Genomic DNA, 18,989 nt, shown 5'->3' on the forward strand with positions numbered 1-18,989 from the left:
ATAAATACTTTAAAAATATCGCGACAGCGCTTAAATCCAGATGGTGGTGGCTGAGCCTCAACTATCGGTACTATCGATAGTACTATCGATGGTTTGACAGCTCTAATTGGTTGAGAAAGCAGCAGAAAAAGGCTATAAAAAATCGTAAAACTACGAAAACGTACAAGTGCGGGGCAACTGAGGAAGCTGTTGCACAAACACACACTCACTCACATACACGCCGTACCGCGAGCCGCACGCCACGCCCACCCGCGCCCGCCCCCAACTCCAGTCGAGCGGGACAGCAGGAAAAAAGAAGCGCCCAGCAAGCGAAATAGGAAAATTCCAGCCGATCGAAACGAACGCCCGCGACCGCCAAAGGAAGCGCCGCCCACGCCGTCAGTTTTTGGATTAGCATCGATCTTCTAGCAACCTGGTAAACGCGCCTCAAACAAGCCGTCGCAGCCCCGTAGTCAGCGCCACAAACTCCGCAACATGGTGAGTGGATCGTCCAGTTTTATTGGCAACCATGGTGCAGTGCGTCCTAAGAATTCGTGTCTGAGTAACACACCCTCGCCATCTGTTCATATCGCCTATTTGTTTCCTGTGTCGACATGCATGACACACTGAAAAGCAGCCACTGAACTTTGACCGAATCAAAACGAGCACCTAAAAACACTTTACCCGCTCTCTTTTCCAGGACGTGTTCCTCATGATCAGGCGGCAGAAGACCACCATCTTCACGGACGCCAAGGAAAACACAACGGTGGCCGAGCTGAAACGAATGATTGAGGGTGAGTGTTGTCTTCTATTTATAGAACCGAATTATTGGGTAACTCCATGACTGACCATTTCCCACGCACTCGTAGGCATACTAAAGGTGCAGCCGGTGGACCAGCGGTTATACAATCAGGACAACGACGTCATGGACGACGAGAGCACGTTGCAGGACTACGGCGTGACGGTGTCCACGGCCAAGGCGCAGGCTCCGGCGCAGCTGGGCTTGACATTCAGGTGAGCGATTCGCTGATAAGCCGCCTGCGGGTTATCTAGCGGACAAGGCGGGCGAGCAGCACGTGTACTGCTTACAACGGGCTTACAGAAACTTTATTCCCCCTTTTTTTATGTTTAGGAACGAACTGGGCGACTTTGAGACACTGGATATGACGCCCTACTCGGCACCACCAGACTTACCCGAAGTGATGAAAAACCAAGAGGCCTCGAACGGACAGGAGCAGGTTGCATAAAGCAGCAGCAGCAGTCAGTCAGTCAATCACCCCTACGAGAACAACAAAACAGCAGCAAACACATCATCAAAAGCAGCAGCAGCAGCAGCTGCAACAAAACGAGACAAACTAAATTCGCTAAATCCAGAGACTCTTAACTACTGTCGCTCGCTTTGTCCCCCGCAAACGAAACGTACGAAAATCCGGACGGAAAAGGGAGATCTGTCTGCGATTCGCAAACTCCCTGCCTGGTCAAAAAGCAACAACTGCAGTCGCAGCCGCAATAGCTAAATATGCATTTTTCGTTGTTTATAGCAAGGAACAATTCACTACGGTTCCAACACAAAATTGTACTTTGGAATGGGATTTATAATATTCGGCTTTAACTTTACACACCCAACCCCCCACTTGTTTTGTTTCTTTTTAATGGAATTTATACGAATTTGTTGAGAAAATACACAAAGTCATAAAAAGTAAATGTGCGAACTGAGCGAACGTGCAGCAATTTCAATACCCGATCCGCTTGATCCTTCGTAAGCAGAGGGAATATTTCAAGAATATTGGGATCTAATTATATTATAATTTATAATCAAATCATTATTTTTGTAATAATAAGATTTAATTATTATTAAAAACCAACGAAAAAACCCCCGTCCACCGGCTAATCACTCTCGTCCAGCTCGGCCGTCATTGCGGCCACTTCGGCGTCGTTGTCGTCCTCCGCTCCGCTGTCCACGAATGAGGCATTGCCGCTCTGCTGCAGCTCCTGGTGCTCCAAGAACTCCTGCAGTCGGTCCTGGAAGAAGTTAATAAACGTCTGCTTTTGCTGCGCCGTCGCCGGGAAGTAGTGCCCGCCACTGTGCTCCAGCAACTCTGGGCTTTTGAAGTGCGCAGCCAGGGATTCGCTCATCTCCTTGGGAATGATCTCATCTGTCTGGCCGTAGATGTGCAGCGTGGGTATGGTGATGGCCTCCTCGTAGGCGCTCATGTGTACCAAGCTGCCGGACAAGAATCCAGAGGAGAGCACCGCAAACTCCGGCCGGATTGAGGTCACTGTGAGTAGTTAGTTATTTGTATTGATCTTGGAGTTATCAACATTTTCAAGGCATACACTTCTTTTTGGCCAGTCCGCAAATTAGGCCCACGAAACAGGCCCCCTGTGAGAAGCCCAGCAGTCCCTGAAATGGACCCTGCGTACGCCACGCCTCCTCGACAAGGCGCAGGCTCTCCTGGAAGCCAAAGGCGGGCCCTCCCTTGTTTGTCCCCTTGAAGGTTCCATCGTCCTTATTCGCCCACCAGCTTCTCTGCTCAGGCACAGGCTCCGCCGCCGACTCCAGGGCAGCGGCCACGTGCGGCGCCGTGATAAACACAAACTCAGCGTACTTGGAGGCGAACTTGCGAAAAGATCCCAGCTTGCTTTTGAAGGCCTCCCCGTTCTGGCGGTATCCATGCAGGCATAGGACACGAACTTTCTCGGTGATTTCCAGTTTTGGCTGCTGTTTGCTGCCGCCAGCCCGACTGGAGCTGGCTGCCTCCGCCGTCGCATTATTGTTGGTCATGTTTGCAAACTGTTTTATCTAATGTTTTGGGTTTTAAAGCAGGAAACAAATAAAAATAATAATCAAGGTTATGGCTTAATAGAGACGGTCCGCTATCGATAACAAAAGCGCACGACCGTCTGGCAGCTCGAAGCCAAATAAACGTACCAGGTGGCACCTCTACGACAAGAATGCCGCATTTTTTACGTAAAACTTATTTTCCGTAAATGCAACAAGTTTTCCGTGCTCTTCCACTCGATATAATTGAATCTTTGAACGGGATTTACGATCTATAGAGGCAGGATAACCATCGGGACCATGATCTACACCACCACGCTGCTGTCTTCGCGGGGCGGCCTTATCGGCTCGCTGATGAACAAAGTCAGGCAAGTTGTAGCCAAAGATCGGCAACCCAGTGCTCCATCTACTGCCAATGACACCGACCACAGACCCCTCGCACCTCTCCACAGACCTTTGGCCGCCGCCAACATCAGCAACACCGCGCCGGTCCAGTCGAAAACGCTGGAGGAGCAGGTGGGCCTACCGCCGCGGCCCAAGAAACCGCTGACACCCTACTTTCGATTCATGCGCGAACAGCGGCCCAAACTGATGGCTGCCAATCCCAAAATAACGACCATCGAAGCCGTGCGCCAGCTTTCCAAGAACTGGTCTGATGCTGACGCCCAGCTAAAGGAGCGCCTGCAGGCAGAGTTCAAAAGGGACCAGCAGATCTACCTGGAGCAGCGAACCAAATACGATGCTACGCTCACCGATGAACAGCGGGCCGAGATCAAGCAGCTCAAGCAGGACATCGTGGACGCCAAGGAGCGCAGGCAGCTCCGTAAACGGGTTAAAGAGCTCGGGCGACCCAAGAAGCCCGCCTCCGCCTTCCTGCGGTTCATAGCCAGCGAACGCACCAACACGCCGCAGGGTGACAAGCAAACCTACCGCGAGTGGCACCAGAAGACCACGGCAAAGTGGACCCGCCTGTCCGACTCCGAGAAGGAGGTCTACATGCAGGAGTCGCGCAAGGAGATGGAACTCTACAGGTGCGTGTTTAAAGGATAGGATTTCTTGGAGGTAGTTTCTTTCTTAGGCAGCGTAATTATTAGAAGTTTGTTGTCAAATTATCCCATAACCAAAACCAATTTCACTTTAAACTACCACTATCCAAAAATTAATTCCAAAACAATTTCACTATTCCGCTGTAAGATTAATTTTTCTTTTTCGGAGTTTTGATTTTTTTTTTTTAATTTTTTCATTCTTAAAAATTCCAATGTTGAGCTTTATCGGCCCACATTACTCTTTTTGTGTAGTGTAACGTGATATTATGCAAACTTCATGAAGTTGTGTGCCTAAAAATCAAAAACTTCCTAGCCTGTTTGCTTCAACCACCCATAACCTATTTATATTTTCATGTCTTACAGAAAAGCGATTTCTATTTGGGAGGAGAAGATGATCCGCCTAGGCCATATCGACGTGGTGCGCCACGGTAATCTGATTGATCCACCGGAGCCAAAGACCCGCAAGACGCAAGCTGCCAAAGATAAATAGTGCTAGCTGCTTGGCCATTGCCCTACGCCATCACAACTCTTCGCAATTCACACATCATCCAGTTTTTTCGTTTTTCTTCCTTCATCAAAAATTGTTAAGGTTAAGGCATTAAAGATTAAATGCTAGCCCGCATAAGTTTAACTTAAAATCCCTTGTTCCTGCAGTTAGTTTTACGAAAGGTACAAATATTCAGTTTTCTGGATCATCTAAATAGTTCCAGCATTAAATATAAAGCTAGTTTTTGACGAAGTTATGTGTATTTTCCACTGATTGAAGTGAAAGGCTTTGTGTTCATTGCAGCCAGTTCAAAGTTTAGTACCTACAACCTTTGTAAATATCTTGCCTTTGCCAACACGTTGCGTATGGAGCAAACACGTGGCATCGGCAGTTGATGGGTTCAAAGCGAGCTGACCAAAGAATGGGTCTTTGGCAACACGTGTCTGAGTCTTACGGGGTTAATATCACACTGGTTTTTAGTTGATTTAACACGGTAATCGACACAGTTTTAATCTCTCTGCGTAGATCACGGTAAACAAATATGCGTTAGATTTGTCACCTCAAATGCGCAGATCAAAAAGGTTATGATTGGTACAGTCAAACTTGGACTGGTGCTACAGTGTGGTCTTGGCCAAGAGACGGACACAACCGCTCGCTTCTCGGTTCAGTTTGCAAATGAACGCACGTTTCAAAGCCGGAATACGGCTGAGGTTTGGTCGGGCTGGAATGCTGACGACTGGAATGATATTTCCGCTCTCCCTCTCTATATCTCTCCGATCCGACTTAGTGCTGAGGTCGAAGAATTCGGCGTACAAGGCAGACCGCCACAGTTGATAACCGTTCGAGTGTTTAATCAGGGACGGATTATATATGTACTTCGATGGCCCCCTTAAAATGTTCAACGTAGTTTGAGCGGGTTTTCAACAATGACAGATTTTAATTATTCCTCCATCTAATACATATTGGCATAAAATCGCATCTTGGAGTTAAAAACCTTTGCCTAAGAATTTGCATAATCTATGGCTTATAAATTATAAATAAATTGACTGCTGTCTGAGAAATGCAGTCTTTTTAAGTCGAAGAGATATCATAAATGTATTCAGAAATAAAAATATATTTTAATTCCATTTTCTCTTAGTTGTATGCTCATTCTACATTAACTGATTTGCCCTTTTGATTACCGGTTTTTAAAATGGTAAAAATTTATCAAAAGGTTTATTATAGATCACTTATATCACTTGTTTTTAATTTCAGTGGAGGTACATTTAGAAGTTGCTTCTAAATCCTTATCTTGCAGTCCGTCCCTTTGTTCGTATTGCCTTCCAACGACTCTCACTTCACTTTTGGTAGATTTGGAAACAGTTTCGGCTTTCTGGAATTCGCAGGTATCTCAGGTAGACTGTCTTCCAGCGGGAGGCAAAATGAGAGGCCATGCCTTCCAGCAATTCCCTGACAGGTAGCCGAATCATGACTTAAAGATTTCCATAGTTTTCGTCACGCCGCTTGGGTTTTCCGCTCTAGACAATTGAAAATGTTTTCACCTAATTTCGAGGCAATGCAGTCGGCTCGGCTGGCTCACCCCAACAATTTTTCTTTGCCTGGCATTGGCCAAAAAACACTTTGAAACGCCAACGACCGCCACATTCTTGGGCAAGAATCTGAGTTACCTCCGAGCTTTCTGGCCAAATACCACGTTCGGGCCACCAGCGCCAGCAGCGGAATTGCGCAAGCCATATACATATATTGGCGCAACCTTGGGCTACTCCAAAAGCCGAAAACTAACCACATACACGCGCACGCGAAAATATCTTTTTGCAATAGGAAAATAGTAAACAACTAGCGATCACCAAATTCAACTCCAAAATCGCCAATAAAATGTGCACAAAATTCGGCAGCCCGAATGACAAAAATGCATTAGACACTCAACAGGTAGCTGGGAAAACGGCTGCGCATGCGCACGATTAAGGCTATTAGATTAGCGATTTCCCAGTCTCTAGGCCTTTTGGGTAGGTAGTAGTTACAGGCGAACTTCCATCAAAGGAACATTCACTTTGTTTACTATTATAATATTCACTTAATTTTAATGGAATAATAGCAATTCATGTTTAAAATTGATATATTAATACAACTAATTTATACTGACTTTTTTCTTAATTTTTTGAAACAAATTTGTTGTATTTCCTTGGGTGCTTTAATAGTTCATGATTGCTTTGCCATTACCATAAGGCAAAGAAACCTAAAATAAATAAAAAGTTACACAAATTATAATTACAAAACATTAATAGCCAACTAGCTTTAATAGTTCATGGAAACTTTCCTGGCAACAAAATAATAAACCTGTAAAGCGGCCAAAGTCCACATTAAAATCTTACATTTTAATGCAGAGTTCATGAAAAATAAGTTCGACTGTAGTGAGATTCTCCGTGGCAAAGCAGCCAAGTGGAACCATTTATTAAGTAGTACATGCATTGTCTCTAGTAGCCGTCTAATACTTGTTTTATTTTGACTTCGGGTCCGCTGCTCAGGTGAGCCCAATTTTAAAGCACTCGCGGACTCAGATTCGTACTCGGACCTCCCTCGACGGCTTCCAAGTGGAGGCCAACTGCTTTTCGGCGGCAGTTGCGCCACAGAAGTTGAAATTTCGGTTAATATTTTTTCTGTTACGTATTTATTCAACAAATTTGGTTCTTTGCAAAAGTCGTAAAGTTGTAAAGTTGTTTAAACGAGATGCTACAAAATGTACATACACATACTGGATATATTTATCGATCTTTGCCGTACGCGACATAAACCTAACACTTACATGCTAGACGAATATTTACATATAGGTAAAGATAATACAAGTACGAATACGAATACGATGTACAAGCTCAGAGGAGTTTTTTGACAATAATTTAATACAATGAGGGCGATGACGCGCGAGGGATAATTAATTTCGAAAGTACCGAATGGTTTGTGGTGTTGTGATGTGTGTGAGGTCGAATTAAGTCGATAAAATGCTGATAAAGTAAAGAGCTTGCTCTAGGGATTCATCACTTCTTAAGTTTTCATTCAGCCAGTTTCCTCTTCCGGCTGATAACAGTGACTCGCCTAAATCCATTCGAAGTCTCTCCGAAATTCCCTAACTGCTCGACAGTGTACAATTGGCTAAAAACAAAACAAAGTACAATTGAATCACGCACAGGATAAAGCTTCGCTTTCTGGCTAGCCACGCTGCTTGCCACTGCTGTTGTGGCTGTCCTCCGACGGAGGACGCACCCATCCGCCGTAGCGGCGCTCCATTTCCCGGGCGACCGCCAGACAGAGGTGATCCTGGCCGGGATTGGCCACCACCTGGATGCCCATGGGCAGGTTGCGCCGGTCCAGGCCGATCATGCAGTTGGTAACCGGCAGGCCGAGCGTGTTGAAGATGGCCATGTACATCGGCTCCAGCAGCTTGTGGTAGATCTGGTAGTGCTGGTGCGCCGTGTTGGGGAAGGTCGGGTAGAGGAAGACGCCGTCGTTGCCCAGCATCTCCTTGAATTCAGTCTTGAGCGCCTCGATGATGCTGGCCAGGTGCTTGTGGCGCGAGTTCGGTATGATCTTCATGAAGTTCTGCAGGTGGCCGAAGATCACCGACGGCAGGATGCTGTCCGAGCAGCCGAAGAAGTACTTCACCGTCTCCTTGCAGACGGTCTTGGGCTGCTCGCCCTCCTCCGTCTTGTGGTAGATGGTCTCGATGTTCTTCATCGTGAGCATCGCCGAGAGCGAGATGTCCAGCGACCACTTCATCTTGCGGATGTTCACCCGCTTGGCGTTGAAGTCGGTGGCCACGCGATTGATGGCCGCATGAAGATCCCGGCTCAGTGGCCTCATCATGCCCGACGGCCCGTCGTTGTCCATGAAGAAGAACCGGATGCCGTTCACACTGATCGCCCGGTCCAGGGTCAACTTCGGACCCGTGGGATCGCTCATGCACTTGAGCAGCAGCGGCAGGTCCTTCGCGTAGCGCGTCATCGGGGCGATGGTGAAGAAGTCGCCCCACTTGGGAAAGTCGCTCGTGGGATGGTGGCCGCGGAAGGAGACGGCGTACGGCGTGGGCTTGTGGCCCCAGATGCCGCTGAACATGGCCGGCAGGCGCGAGGAGCCGCCGATGTCCGAGGTGAGGCCCAGCAGGGAGGCACCGCTGGCCAGGAGCGCCGCCTCGCCGCCGGAGGATCCGCCCGGCGTGCGCTTCAGGTCGTACGGATTCTTCGTCTGACCCGTCACGTTGTTGTACGTCTCCCAGAGTAGGCACAGCTCCGGGGTGTTGGACACCAGCAGGATGATTCCGCCGGAGCGCTTGATCTGCTCCACCACCGGCGCATCCGACTTGGCGATCTGCGGCGTCTTGAACACCCGACCCGCCTGGTTGGTCATCCCCTTGACGGCGATGCTCTCCTTGACGGTCACCGGAATGCCCAGCAGCGGCGTCAGCTCCTCCATCGACTCCACGCTGTTAATGCCCATGGCTATCACCCGGTCTATCTCACGGGCCTCCTGCAAAGCCTCCTCGAAACGATCCTGAACGATGGCATTTATCAGTGGATTCACCTGGAACATTAAAAATCGCCTGTTTAGTTTGGTTTATTTTGAGCTTACTTTTCTTATTTCCCTTCTAATAATTCTTTGCTATCTGAATCATATTAATTTGGCAAAAAATACATTTAACAAAATCTAAGCATGACTTTCAAATTTTAATTATCAAGATGACCATTAAGATATCATTATGAAATCATCGAAAATAGCCTTAGCACTGAGTTATTTTTATTACAACAATGAGATTTAAATAAACTTGATCTTTAAATGCTCACTGTAATAATTCCTATAAAATGTAAATGTACTAATACGCAATTTTAATTGCGCAAATAAGAAATGTTAAACGGAATTGTTTCATCAGAATGTGATGTGATTAAGGAGGTATTCCCCGGATATACAAAACATGTTATTTCGTTTGGTTACTTAATAAGCTTATCACAGTGAATAAGCTAATTCCGATCGGGTTCTGTCTGCTAAAATATGCTAATTTTGTTGTTCTTTCTCCCAAGTAAACTCACCTGTCGACATCGCTCGATGTAGGCTTCCACGACTTCTTCGCTTTTAATCTGCAAGGGGAAAGAAAGGAATGTGTGAGTATTTCCGCAGTTCACCCTCCAATCCCCTCCAGCTCGCATTCCACTCGGATTCCCATAACCATTCCCATAGCCAATCAATTCAAAGTCTAGTGAGCCGCGGCCAGTGCCAGTGCCACAGCAAAGGCAATTTGTGTTAAATTAAAATCAATAAAAAGACAAAGCCAACGGCCAATTCAAACACAACTTGCATTCGTGACGTTCTCCCTGCGAAGCGTGCACTTTCGATCGGCTATCAGCGGCCCCATAACGTATGAGTAATGTCTGATCGGAATGGGGGTATAGAACTCTTCGTATCACGGTTCAAAGCGAGCTATTCACGAAATTGATTCATTCGCCGAGGGGTCAAAGAATGCTAAGCTACATAAGCCGGTGTCGTTTATCAATCAAGAGGCCTCAAGTTGATTTCCGCATCGATCTTTAGTACAGAATCGATTTGACGTCGAGAGTTCTTTATGATTTGAATAAATACAAATAAAATACAAATAAGTGTAGGAAATAACATGTTTTGAAGCAGAACAAACAAACAACATAATAATAAGTTTATTTTTGTTTATGCTAACTTGAGGTGGCGCGAAAAAAGTGAAATAACCGATCGTCTGGCCAAAGTATAGTAGAAATCAAAACTTGAATATCAAGAAGCCAGTTGAATGGGAGAATCAAAACAAAAGATAACAAAGACTTGATAGATGGAACAAGTATGACTGAAAATAAAACAAACGTAAAGGAAAGCGCAATAAATATCTGATCCATAGGCTACAACACGTATTGATTAATTAATTGCTTTTCATATTTATGTGTCACAATTAAGGCGCACAGAAAGAATTTCTAGCAATAAAGCCAAATGGGCTTTGAAACAAAATAAAACAAATGAAACTCTTTGTGAAAAAGGAATACAGCAGAACAAATAAAATTGAATGATCGCTGATAATCAGGCGATCAATAGACCGGAGCACGTTGCTATCAAATAAATATCTAATGAGTCACATATCACCCATCAAATTAGCAGTCAATAAACTTATCAATACAGCGAGAAACGCAGCACTTAAAGCCACCCATGAACAGTATTTAGAGTCGGAATTGAGCCTTGTAAGCGATTCCTGATATTACAATTAATCACATTCCCACTCGATCTACAAAGGCAGCGATAGTGCCAAGATGTGATTAGTTAATTGGCGGGGGAAGAACGTATCAATCAACTAGATGCACTGTGAAAAGCAATGAATAATCGATCTCAATTGCAAGTGGGTACTCGAGTACATAACTCAAACGAAACCAGACAGTGATCCATTTTTGTGTTACCAAACACCGAACCACAAGTGGCAATCGGGTCTCACCTCTGAACTTGGTTTCAGTTAATCTGGGTAATCGGAGGCTAATGGCCTTCCCTTTCGGTTGGCACTTCACCGACTTTACACTGGTAAATTGCCGCGGGATTGAGACACAAATTGCCTTACTTTGCCTTAATGCAGGTTCATGCAACGCACAAATGATGCACCGGCGACCATATAAAGCCCAGTCGATTGTACGTACGTACCTATGTATAATTAAAATTAAGGCTACTTGACTTTTTCAATGACTTCCAGTGTAATAATAAATCAGTGACGGCAAAGAGGGGTTCCGATCAGGTAAACACGGTGCACAGTGCAAGACAGACAACATGCAACGGATAATGGGGATTTGGGGCCTCCGAGGGGCATGCGAAATCAGCGACCGAAAAGCTTGCGACTCCGATACCAATACCAATCCAATGTTCGATGTTTACTAAGTGGAAAAGATCTTGTGGCACAGAGAGGCTCTCGAAGCACATAGTATAAAGAAATCGCGACACACAGACACAGTTTCGCCGAGTAAATATGCTCGGATAAATGTACATACGAGTACAAGCCACATGAAGTACGTGCTAAAAAGAGTCGAGTGGCAGAGCAAAACAAACCGATGGAAAAAAAAGGCGAAACACGAATTATGCGATTCAAGTACGAACGAATTTCACATGGGCAGATTTCAGATTGCCCATCTACGTAGTACATGGTACCGGTCTAAACAACCTCCTCCCACTTTCAGAGACAAAGACCTAATAAATTCAATTTGAGACACCGGACAACAGCAATTAGAAGTGTCACTTTCCTAAACGCAGCTTGTTGTGGCTGCTAAGACAACGATTATTACTTAATATGCCAGCCGATCAACTAGATGCGGGTTCTGATATAATGCCAATTACAAAATCATTGCGCTCGGCTCGTCGTGAGGCAATGCTTAACCTATGACAATGAAACAGCCGGCAATTAAGAGGGGGAAAAAGACATAAAAAACATAATTAAAATAATAATATTTTTAGCAGTGATACGCACCATATGAGCGACCGACCAAAAGAAGACAGAAGCACTAAAAAGCGCCACTAAAATACGAAACTTTTGTACTTCAGACGGACGGACGTGCAGTAAAAAATCAAGTGCCCAAGTGCATGCAGCACATGCGATAAAAAATCAGAGGAATATGGCCACTGGAGGGCGGGTGGTGACCACGATAAGGTCTCTCCGCTGGTGACCTCACACGATGTGGACCAACGAACGCTGAAATCTTGCACATCCCGTCGAGCTTACAAATCCACTGCACAAACAAAGCAAATGCGGCATGTAATTGATGGTAAGAGCGGCCAAAACCCGGACCCTGCTCGTAGCTCAGGGACATCATTGTGAATTTGGATACATGGTTATGGATATATTATGCGATTTAGCCCCGATAACGAGCCAGACGTCTAGGCCACCGTGACGAGTGCTTGTCGTGTGAATAATGCTTTGCGAAATTTCTGCTCGCATCATAAAAGTGCTTGGTTAATGCTTCAGATGACTAACCCGCTGGTGTCTTCAATGCCTCGCCTCTGTACTCGCATATCCCTCTGCTTTGGGCCAATTGCCTTAAGTGCTTGCGACGACGAGTAGAAATGGAAAACAAAAAGCCGATAAAAAAAACCCAAATTGATTTCGATTTCATCTGGCATCTGGTAATACTCTGTCTAGGGTCGTATAATCATTGTTATGTTTTCGAGAAGTGACGCACTAAAAACAGGAATTAGACGTTGGCAAAATTCGCATTAGGAATTTTTTCAAAATCTTCCGTCGGCAACTCCGAATTATACACGAAAAAAAACCATTTCACTGAATTAATAAGCTTGGGTACAAGGTTCTTGTTTTCTTGTTTGTTTGCCTCGTCATTCAGCCGAGAATTTTTGTATGTTGTGAACTTTACATATCTGATCGAAGCTTATTGACCCCAACAGTTTGTTATTTTCGGGTTTTTTATGCCTACCAATTTGTTTATGTGAAGCAATTTTAACCCAATTATGTCATGCCAAAATAAACGGCCTTTTATTACACTTTCAATTCAATTAAACTTGTTTAAAATTTAAGACAATGATGATTTAAATTTTAATGGCTCAATAAGTTATAAATCACAATCTTGAAAAACAAAACAAAAAGATGTTAACCAAAACAAATGCTGACTGGGGTTTCCTATCGTAAAGCTTCAATATCTAAAAATTCTAAATCTTTAACAATAGTTTTGACTTTGAACTTGACTCTAAAAATGGTTCTCTATGTCTGGTTAAAAGAACATAAATCGTTGGTAAGGGTATTCACCCTCTTACTTCTCAGTAACAGCTTTTCCCCTCGACCTTTTTTATGGCTTACTTGTCTAATTGAAATGTTAGGGGCCACTGCTCGACGACTTTTTAAAGTGAAAAACGAAAAGCGAAGTCTTTGTTTTTTATGAGTTTTTACTTTCGGCCGAACTCTGGTGGCAAAACTATGTGTCTTTCTTCTGCGACTCCTGAAGAGACTGGTGTTAAATTACAATCAACGGGTAATGGCCAACTATGAACACGAAGTATCTAATAAATGTGGCAATATCAACGGCCACTGTGGCAACAGTCTTTCCATTGATTTGGCATGATTTTAGCCAGTCAGCCTGCCCATTTGCCAGGCTTTCGATTTCGATTTTTATGGTATTTGCGTAAGTGACCCAATTCGGGCAGTGGAGAACTGGGTTGGGAATCGTACTCACCTTTCTAGTGCGAATCAGCTTGGCCAGGTCGACGGCGGGTATCTCGAGCAGGTGGCTCCGGATCGGCGGCAGCTTGCGCCGGATCACCTTGATGTTGGTGTATCGGCTGTAGGGGACCACGAACCAGCTGAAGACAATCATGGCCGATCGCAGGAACCGGCGCATGATGTACCCCAGGATCCTGGAACAGAGTAGCACGGCAATTTTGGCGGTTTTCTCTTAACACTCCGGGGAAGGGAAATATATCTATGTATGATCGGCCGCGTATCGGACAGATACGCTCTCCAGGCCGAGATTCTACACGGTAAACACACACACACGGCGAACAGCACACAGCAGCCAACAACAGGTTGCCAGGATTGTGCAATCCGCAATCGGCAATCCGCAGCTGACGACTGCAATCGACTTTTTCGGCTTGCACAATATTTTTGGGTACCGAGAGCTCGAGCTGAGAGCTCGACGGACGATGCTTTTTGGTCAGTAGTGGGCTTGGCTAATAGTCGGGTAGCAGTGGCTTTTCCTTGGCTGCATTTGGCAACTAGTTGGCAATATCTGCGGGATGCACTCGCGAAGAACTCGTCGACTCGGGGCGCTGGCGACGCATGCGCAGCCCTTGGCCGCCGGCATTCATTTTGTTTCACTCCACTCAAGAAGCATTGGGTGCCCGACTATCTGGCTATCTGGTTATCTGGAATCTGCATCCAAATCGGTATCGGTATCGCTTTCGGTTTCTGTATCTGTATCTGGGTATCTGTAGCAAGAGCAGGCACGAGCCGAACCGACGCGATTGAGGCGAGCTGAGTAAATAAACGCTGGCCCAGCTTGCCATCGAGTATTTAAAGCCCGACTCTCCGATCTCTCGCAAGTTCGGCCAGATGTTCCAAGCTCTCGTTCTCTTCGGTTCTCTTAAGACCCGGTTTTCACATCATAATCATTGTGATTCCCGCTTGGCCTGAAGGAAATGCCTTTATTGCGAGCAAGTACGTCATGTAAGAAGATTGGCAGTTACATGGCCTGAACTCTTGATCCGAAGTGATTAAAACTTTAATCGTAATGCCATCGCCTTGTTTGCCGTCACCGAAAGGGAGGACTCCTACCGCTAATTACACAGTTCATCGAGAATCGGCTATGTCTATAGCTTTGGTTCGTAACGGGCAGTTAGAGCCATGCATGTCTGCTGACCCCAGTTCCAGCTTAACCTGAGATCATCGCAGAAAACGCGGCGTCATTCGGAAAGCAAATATTGATTCCACGAGGCAGGGTTTCCGGGGGAAAGCCACCGCTCGAAAGTCATTTACAAGGAACTAGAACCTTGAACTTGTTTTTAAACCCTGGTAACAAGTGAGTGGCAGTACAGAAATAGACATGAGCTAAAATTAGCTGGAGTCCTACACAAGAGAAAATAGTTCGCGGTAATAAAATGGGTAACCAAGCGCTCCTTAAGTAAACCTTGGTTACTGCTGGAGAATTAAGAATTATATAAGTTCAACATCAAGTATCAAGTGCTTTTAATGACATGGTTGTATCCCAATTGGTTCTATAAATACTAACTTAAAAGGCTAACAAGGAAATTATATATAAGTTTTGTTCTTAACACGATTCAAGTTATTAAGAAAATTATTTTCTACTCGAGAATTCATTTATTTAAACTCAATTTTGCGTGCATAAATCTTAATTGATCGCCTGCGCGTGGACGAAACAGTTGTATCCATCAATTAAAATGTATAAACTTAGTATTTACAGATCACTGATCCGTCGTCTGACACTTGCGTTAAGCACTCAGGCATAAGGTATCCAGCCACGACATTCAAATTACATTTTAATTGTGGTGGTCATTAGGAAATAATTGCGCTACATTAGGCTCTTAGTTGGTCAATTTTTCAAGAAAAACAAAATGCTGTAAATGCCTTTCAGCTGCCACTTAGTCCGATCGCTTAGTTAGAGATCACGCTATCCAAGATGTCAGCGAGGTGATATAATCGGTGTACAGAACAAAACGCAGCATCGGGTTAACAACTTGCCTCGATCTGTATTTAATGATATGATGGCGTCGCCGATGACTAACCTCTTATTAACTTGTGGTCAGCAGAGGCGATTCCCCCTCGAATGCGAAAGGATTCGTGACATTCTAGGTGGAAACTCCCCAAGGTGAGCCGAAAAGAGAGTTAATTTTTGGGGCCCTCAAGTGTTCGTTTATCTCAGAGTTAAGATAGTTGAAAAGCTCCCACTCTTCGAGGTGTTTTAAGAGAAACCCCGAAGAGATAAGACAACGAGCTTCACTACGATTTTGGATGGAGGGCCATTTCAGTGACGATAAAAGTGGCCGCGGATCAAGTTGGGCCGCAAAACTTTCCACACAGTGTATATAGCAAACAGATTAGGTGACCCACAAGCAACAACAACAACAGACCAAACAGAACTATGTTTTCACAGAATTTGCGACTCGGCCGGGGAATTGTTAATTACGGAGTTTGCCGCCAGAGCTTGAGAAACTTTGCAGCCGCTGGCGATAAAAACAAAGGCCCTGATAAAAGTACCAGCGAAGTGGACGAGCGCCACCCGCTCCATGGTATCCGGATATTGGACCTATCGCGCATAATAGCCGGTCCCTATTGCACCATGGTGCTGGCGGATCTGGGGGCGGAAGTCATTAAGGTGGAGCGTCCGCATTTCGGCGACGAAGCCCGCAAATGGGGACCACCTTTCCTGGAGAAGAGCAAGGATGCCGCCTACTTCCTGGCCCCCAATCGCAACAAGCGGAGTATTTGCGTTGATATCAAGCGGGGCACGGATCTCCTTTATCGGCTGGCCAAGATTAGCGATGTGCTGGTTGAGAACTATGTGCCCGGCACCTTGGACCGCTATGGTTTGGGCTACGAGCAGTTGAAGAAGGTGAATCCCAAGCTGATCTATTGCTCTCTGACGGGCTATGGCTCCGTGGGTCCGTATGCCAAGCGACCGGGCTACGATGTGATAGCCTCATCCGTTGGGGGGCTGATGCACATCACCGGAGAGCGGGACGGACCACCCAGCAAGGTGGGCGTAGCCGTGACGGACATGGCCACTGGGCTCTATGCCCACGGAGCCATTTTGGCAGCCCTCTATCAAAGGTCGCGCACTCAGCGTGGCCAGAAGATCGACGTGGACCTGCTGTCCACCTGCTGCTCCCTGTTGCTCAATGTGGGCAGTAACTACTTAAATGCCGGAGTGGAAGCGGGCAGGATGGGCACAGCTCACTCGAGCATTGTTCCATATCAGAGCTTCAAGACAAAGGACGGCTATCTCACACTGGGCACCGGAAGTGATGAACAGTTTTTGGATCTGTGTCGGCGCTTGAAAGTGGAGCACTTGCCGCGGGACCCGAAGTTCCAAGCTAACAAAGATCGGGTCAAGCACCGGACGGAGTTGATTGGAATCTTGGAGAAAATGCTTTCCGAAGACACCTCTCGCAACTGGATGAAGCTCTTTGAAGGCGCCACCTTTCCCGTGGGACCAGTGAACTCCATTCCCGAGGTTTTCGAGGACGAACACATCCAGGCAATTGGCTTGGTCAAGAGCCTGAGGCATCCCAAAGACGGCACAGTAAAGGTTGTGGGTCCTCCAGTCGTCTTTAGCGAATCACGCAATGATGCCCGGACAGCTCCTCCGGTTTTGGGTCAGCACACGGACGAAGTGCTGGGCGAACTCTTAGGCTGTGGACCAGAGGAACTGGCCAAACTGAAGAAAGATAATATTATTCAGTAAACTGTGTAGTGCCAGTTCCGCTTTTACGACCAAATAAATGAGTGATAAGCAAGCATTTATCTTAAAACCGCATTACGAAGTGGTTTCTCTTGTAAAATATGGCAGAGTTTTAAACTTGTAGTTCTTAGTTTGGTATACCAAATACAAAGTGATTTTTAGAAACTCCCAAGACTTGAAATATTTAAATTCTACAAAGGGTCAAGTCAAAATTTAATCTAAGTATTTCCTTGTTGTAGTTATCAAATGTTCTTTATCGCATTAAAAAGAAATTACTTTAATTAAACTGGTTCCTACCCAGCTTTGGAACAAAAAAGTGAATTTTAACATATAAACAAATATGTTTTTGGGCTATTTGTGCTTATCCAATACAAACTGATGCGATAGAAAAAGTTTACTTGATAATAGTCATCTAATAAATCTATTAATTGCTTTAACTATGATTTCACGTCTCTGAACGTTATTTTTAACACGTTAATAGACACATAAATCAACACGCTGCGAAATTAGCTATGGACGTTAGTTCAACAACTAAAGGGTCAAATGTCTGTATTTACATGCCTGATGATGCTGATCACCTACTCACATTGTAAACCTTACAATACCTTCCGAACGGGGAAAATAAGATAAGTGAGAGTAGTAAACATTGTCTTTTTTGTTAAAAATTAACATTAGTTGAGAACTATTCTTCAAATGGGTAAGCCAGGCTGTAAGAAGCTGCCTTCTTTGGCCGCCTAACCCCTGATTTTAATGTATTAGACTCTTTGATCTCCCAGATAGCCATTCATCACATTCCCTGGCGGCAACGAACGTGTCGGCAAAAGGTCATCATCGTGGCCTTCTTTTTCCTGATTTTTGTCGTGATCTTTAACCTGGCTGGTTGGCTGGCGTTTCTGTGTGTGTTTCGTCAAACGGAGAGGTATCGCAGCAGGACGAACGGTGATTAGGGTTCAGGGGCGAGGCTTACCTGAGCCACAGCTCCTCCAGGTGCAAGCGAATAACGGTCAATATCGATTTTAGCACTGTCAAAAAACGGGGGAAGAGGATTGAAGGCAGGTGGCAAAAATGATAGGTGGGAAAACTCACTCGCAAATCAAATAAAACTATACTTTTTAAGGCGCGTCGTCCGCTTGCCAAGAACCCAAAACTAAAACTGAAACTACAACTAAAATTGCAGGTGCTGTCCGAAATCAAAAACAGAAACAACAACAATGCGACGCCGACGTCGGCGTTCAATAACAGATTGTTTGCCTTTGCAGCGTTGGTGTTTGTGTGCGCAAAGTACATACGATAGACCGCATCCGAGTCTTAGCCTCTAGTTCTAGCCCCGAAGTGGATAACTCCCCGCCCCCACGATCCGGGTGTGGATTTCGCACTTAATGGGTTGAGTTTAGTTTAAAATATACATATGTACAATGTATGTATGAGGAAAGGTTAGCCGGAGATTCAGTGGGCTGGCAATTAACAGTTATTTACTCTCCATCTGAGCAGTATGACCAAAACGGGGATTAAACCTTGAAGTTAAGGTCATACCTTATATTCAAAATATATTGATTTTAAAACTACAGTGCTTAAATAAAGAGATTTACTTAACTTATATACAACGGTATATCTAAAAAAATTCTTAGTTTAGATTACATTAAGTATGCAATAACAGTCGTTTATGTAACTTGGTAATATTTTAATTTCCATTAAATATATTTAAAGTTTTATTTTTTCGATGTTCATAAATCTCTTAATAA

General features: G+C 45.1%; 5 protein-coding genes across 8 annotated transcripts; 3 read left to right on the forward strand and 2 right to left on the reverse strand.

The window, feature by feature from the left end:
* Positions 1-97: 97 nt before the first annotated feature.
* Positions 98-1,683, forward strand: LOC108093354 (elongin-B). The gene is made up of 4 exons (XM_017193366.2): positions 98-477; positions 680-773; positions 849-993; positions 1,112-1,683. The coding sequence occupies exons 1-4, from the start codon at positions 475-477 to the stop codon at positions 1,224-1,226; spliced, it is 357 nt and encodes a 118-aa protein (XP_017048855.1). The 5' UTR covers positions 98-474; the 3' UTR covers positions 1,227-1,683.
* LOC108093353 (esterase CG5412) lies at positions 1,614-2,868 on the reverse strand. The gene is made up of 2 exons (XM_017193365.1): positions 2,317-2,868; positions 1,614-2,258 (listed from the first exon to the last, which is right to left on the reverse strand). Exons 1-2 carry the CDS (start codon positions 2,762-2,764, stop codon positions 1,867-1,869), a joined length of 840 nt encoding a protein of 279 aa, XP_017048854.1. The 5' UTR covers positions 2,765-2,868; the 3' UTR covers positions 1,614-1,866.
* Positions 2,869-2,909: 41 nt separating this feature from the next.
* On the forward strand, positions 2,910-4,546 carry LOC108093352 (transcription factor A, mitochondrial). 3 transcript variants are annotated; one of them, XM_017193363.1, is made up of 3 exons: positions 2,911-3,129; positions 3,193-3,792; positions 4,171-4,546. In XM_017193363.1, exons 1-3 carry the CDS (start codon positions 3,062-3,064, stop codon positions 4,295-4,297), a joined length of 795 nt encoding a protein of 264 aa, XP_017048852.1. In that variant the 5' UTR covers positions 2,911-3,061; the 3' UTR covers positions 4,298-4,546. The 3 variants fall into 3 exon arrangements, with proteins under 3 accessions (XP_017048851.1, XP_017048852.1, XP_017048853.1); XM_017193364.1 differs by having other exon boundaries at positions 3,214-3,792; XM_017193362.1 differs by having other exon boundaries at positions 2,910-3,792.
* Positions 4,547-6,943: 2,397 nt separating this feature from the next.
* On the reverse strand, positions 6,944-18,726 carry LOC108093350 (fatty-acid amide hydrolase 2). 2 transcript variants are annotated; one of them, XM_017193359.2, is made up of 5 exons: positions 18,334-18,726; positions 18,215-18,269; positions 13,507-13,687; positions 9,370-9,417; positions 6,944-8,866 (listed from the first exon to the last, which is right to left on the reverse strand). In XM_017193359.2, coding segments are annotated over exons 1-5 (1,653 nt in total). In that variant the 5' UTR covers positions 18,335-18,726; the 3' UTR covers positions 6,944-7,498. The 2 variants fall into 2 exon arrangements, with proteins under 2 accessions (XP_017048848.1, XP_017048849.1); XM_017193360.2 differs by lacking the exons at positions 13,507-13,687; positions 18,334-18,726 and having other exon boundaries at positions 18,215-18,232.
* Positions 13,679-17,322, forward strand: LOC108093351 (succinate--hydroxymethylglutarate CoA-transferase). Its single transcript, XM_017193361.1, has one exon. The coding sequence runs from the start codon at positions 15,928-15,930 to the stop codon at positions 17,248-17,250; it is 1,323 nt and encodes a 440-aa protein (XP_017048850.1). The 5' UTR covers positions 13,679-15,927; the 3' UTR covers positions 17,251-17,322.
* Positions 18,727-18,989: the final 263 nt, after the last annotated feature.

The sequence above is a fragment of the Drosophila ficusphila genome, unplaced genomic scaffold, assembly GCF_018152265.1.
Source record: "Drosophila ficusphila isolate 14025-0441.05 unplaced genomic scaffold, ASM1815226v1 contig_791, whole genome shotgun sequence".
In the NCBI taxonomy this organism is placed as follows: Eukaryota; Metazoa; Arthropoda; class Insecta; order Diptera; family Drosophilidae; genus Drosophila; species Drosophila ficusphila.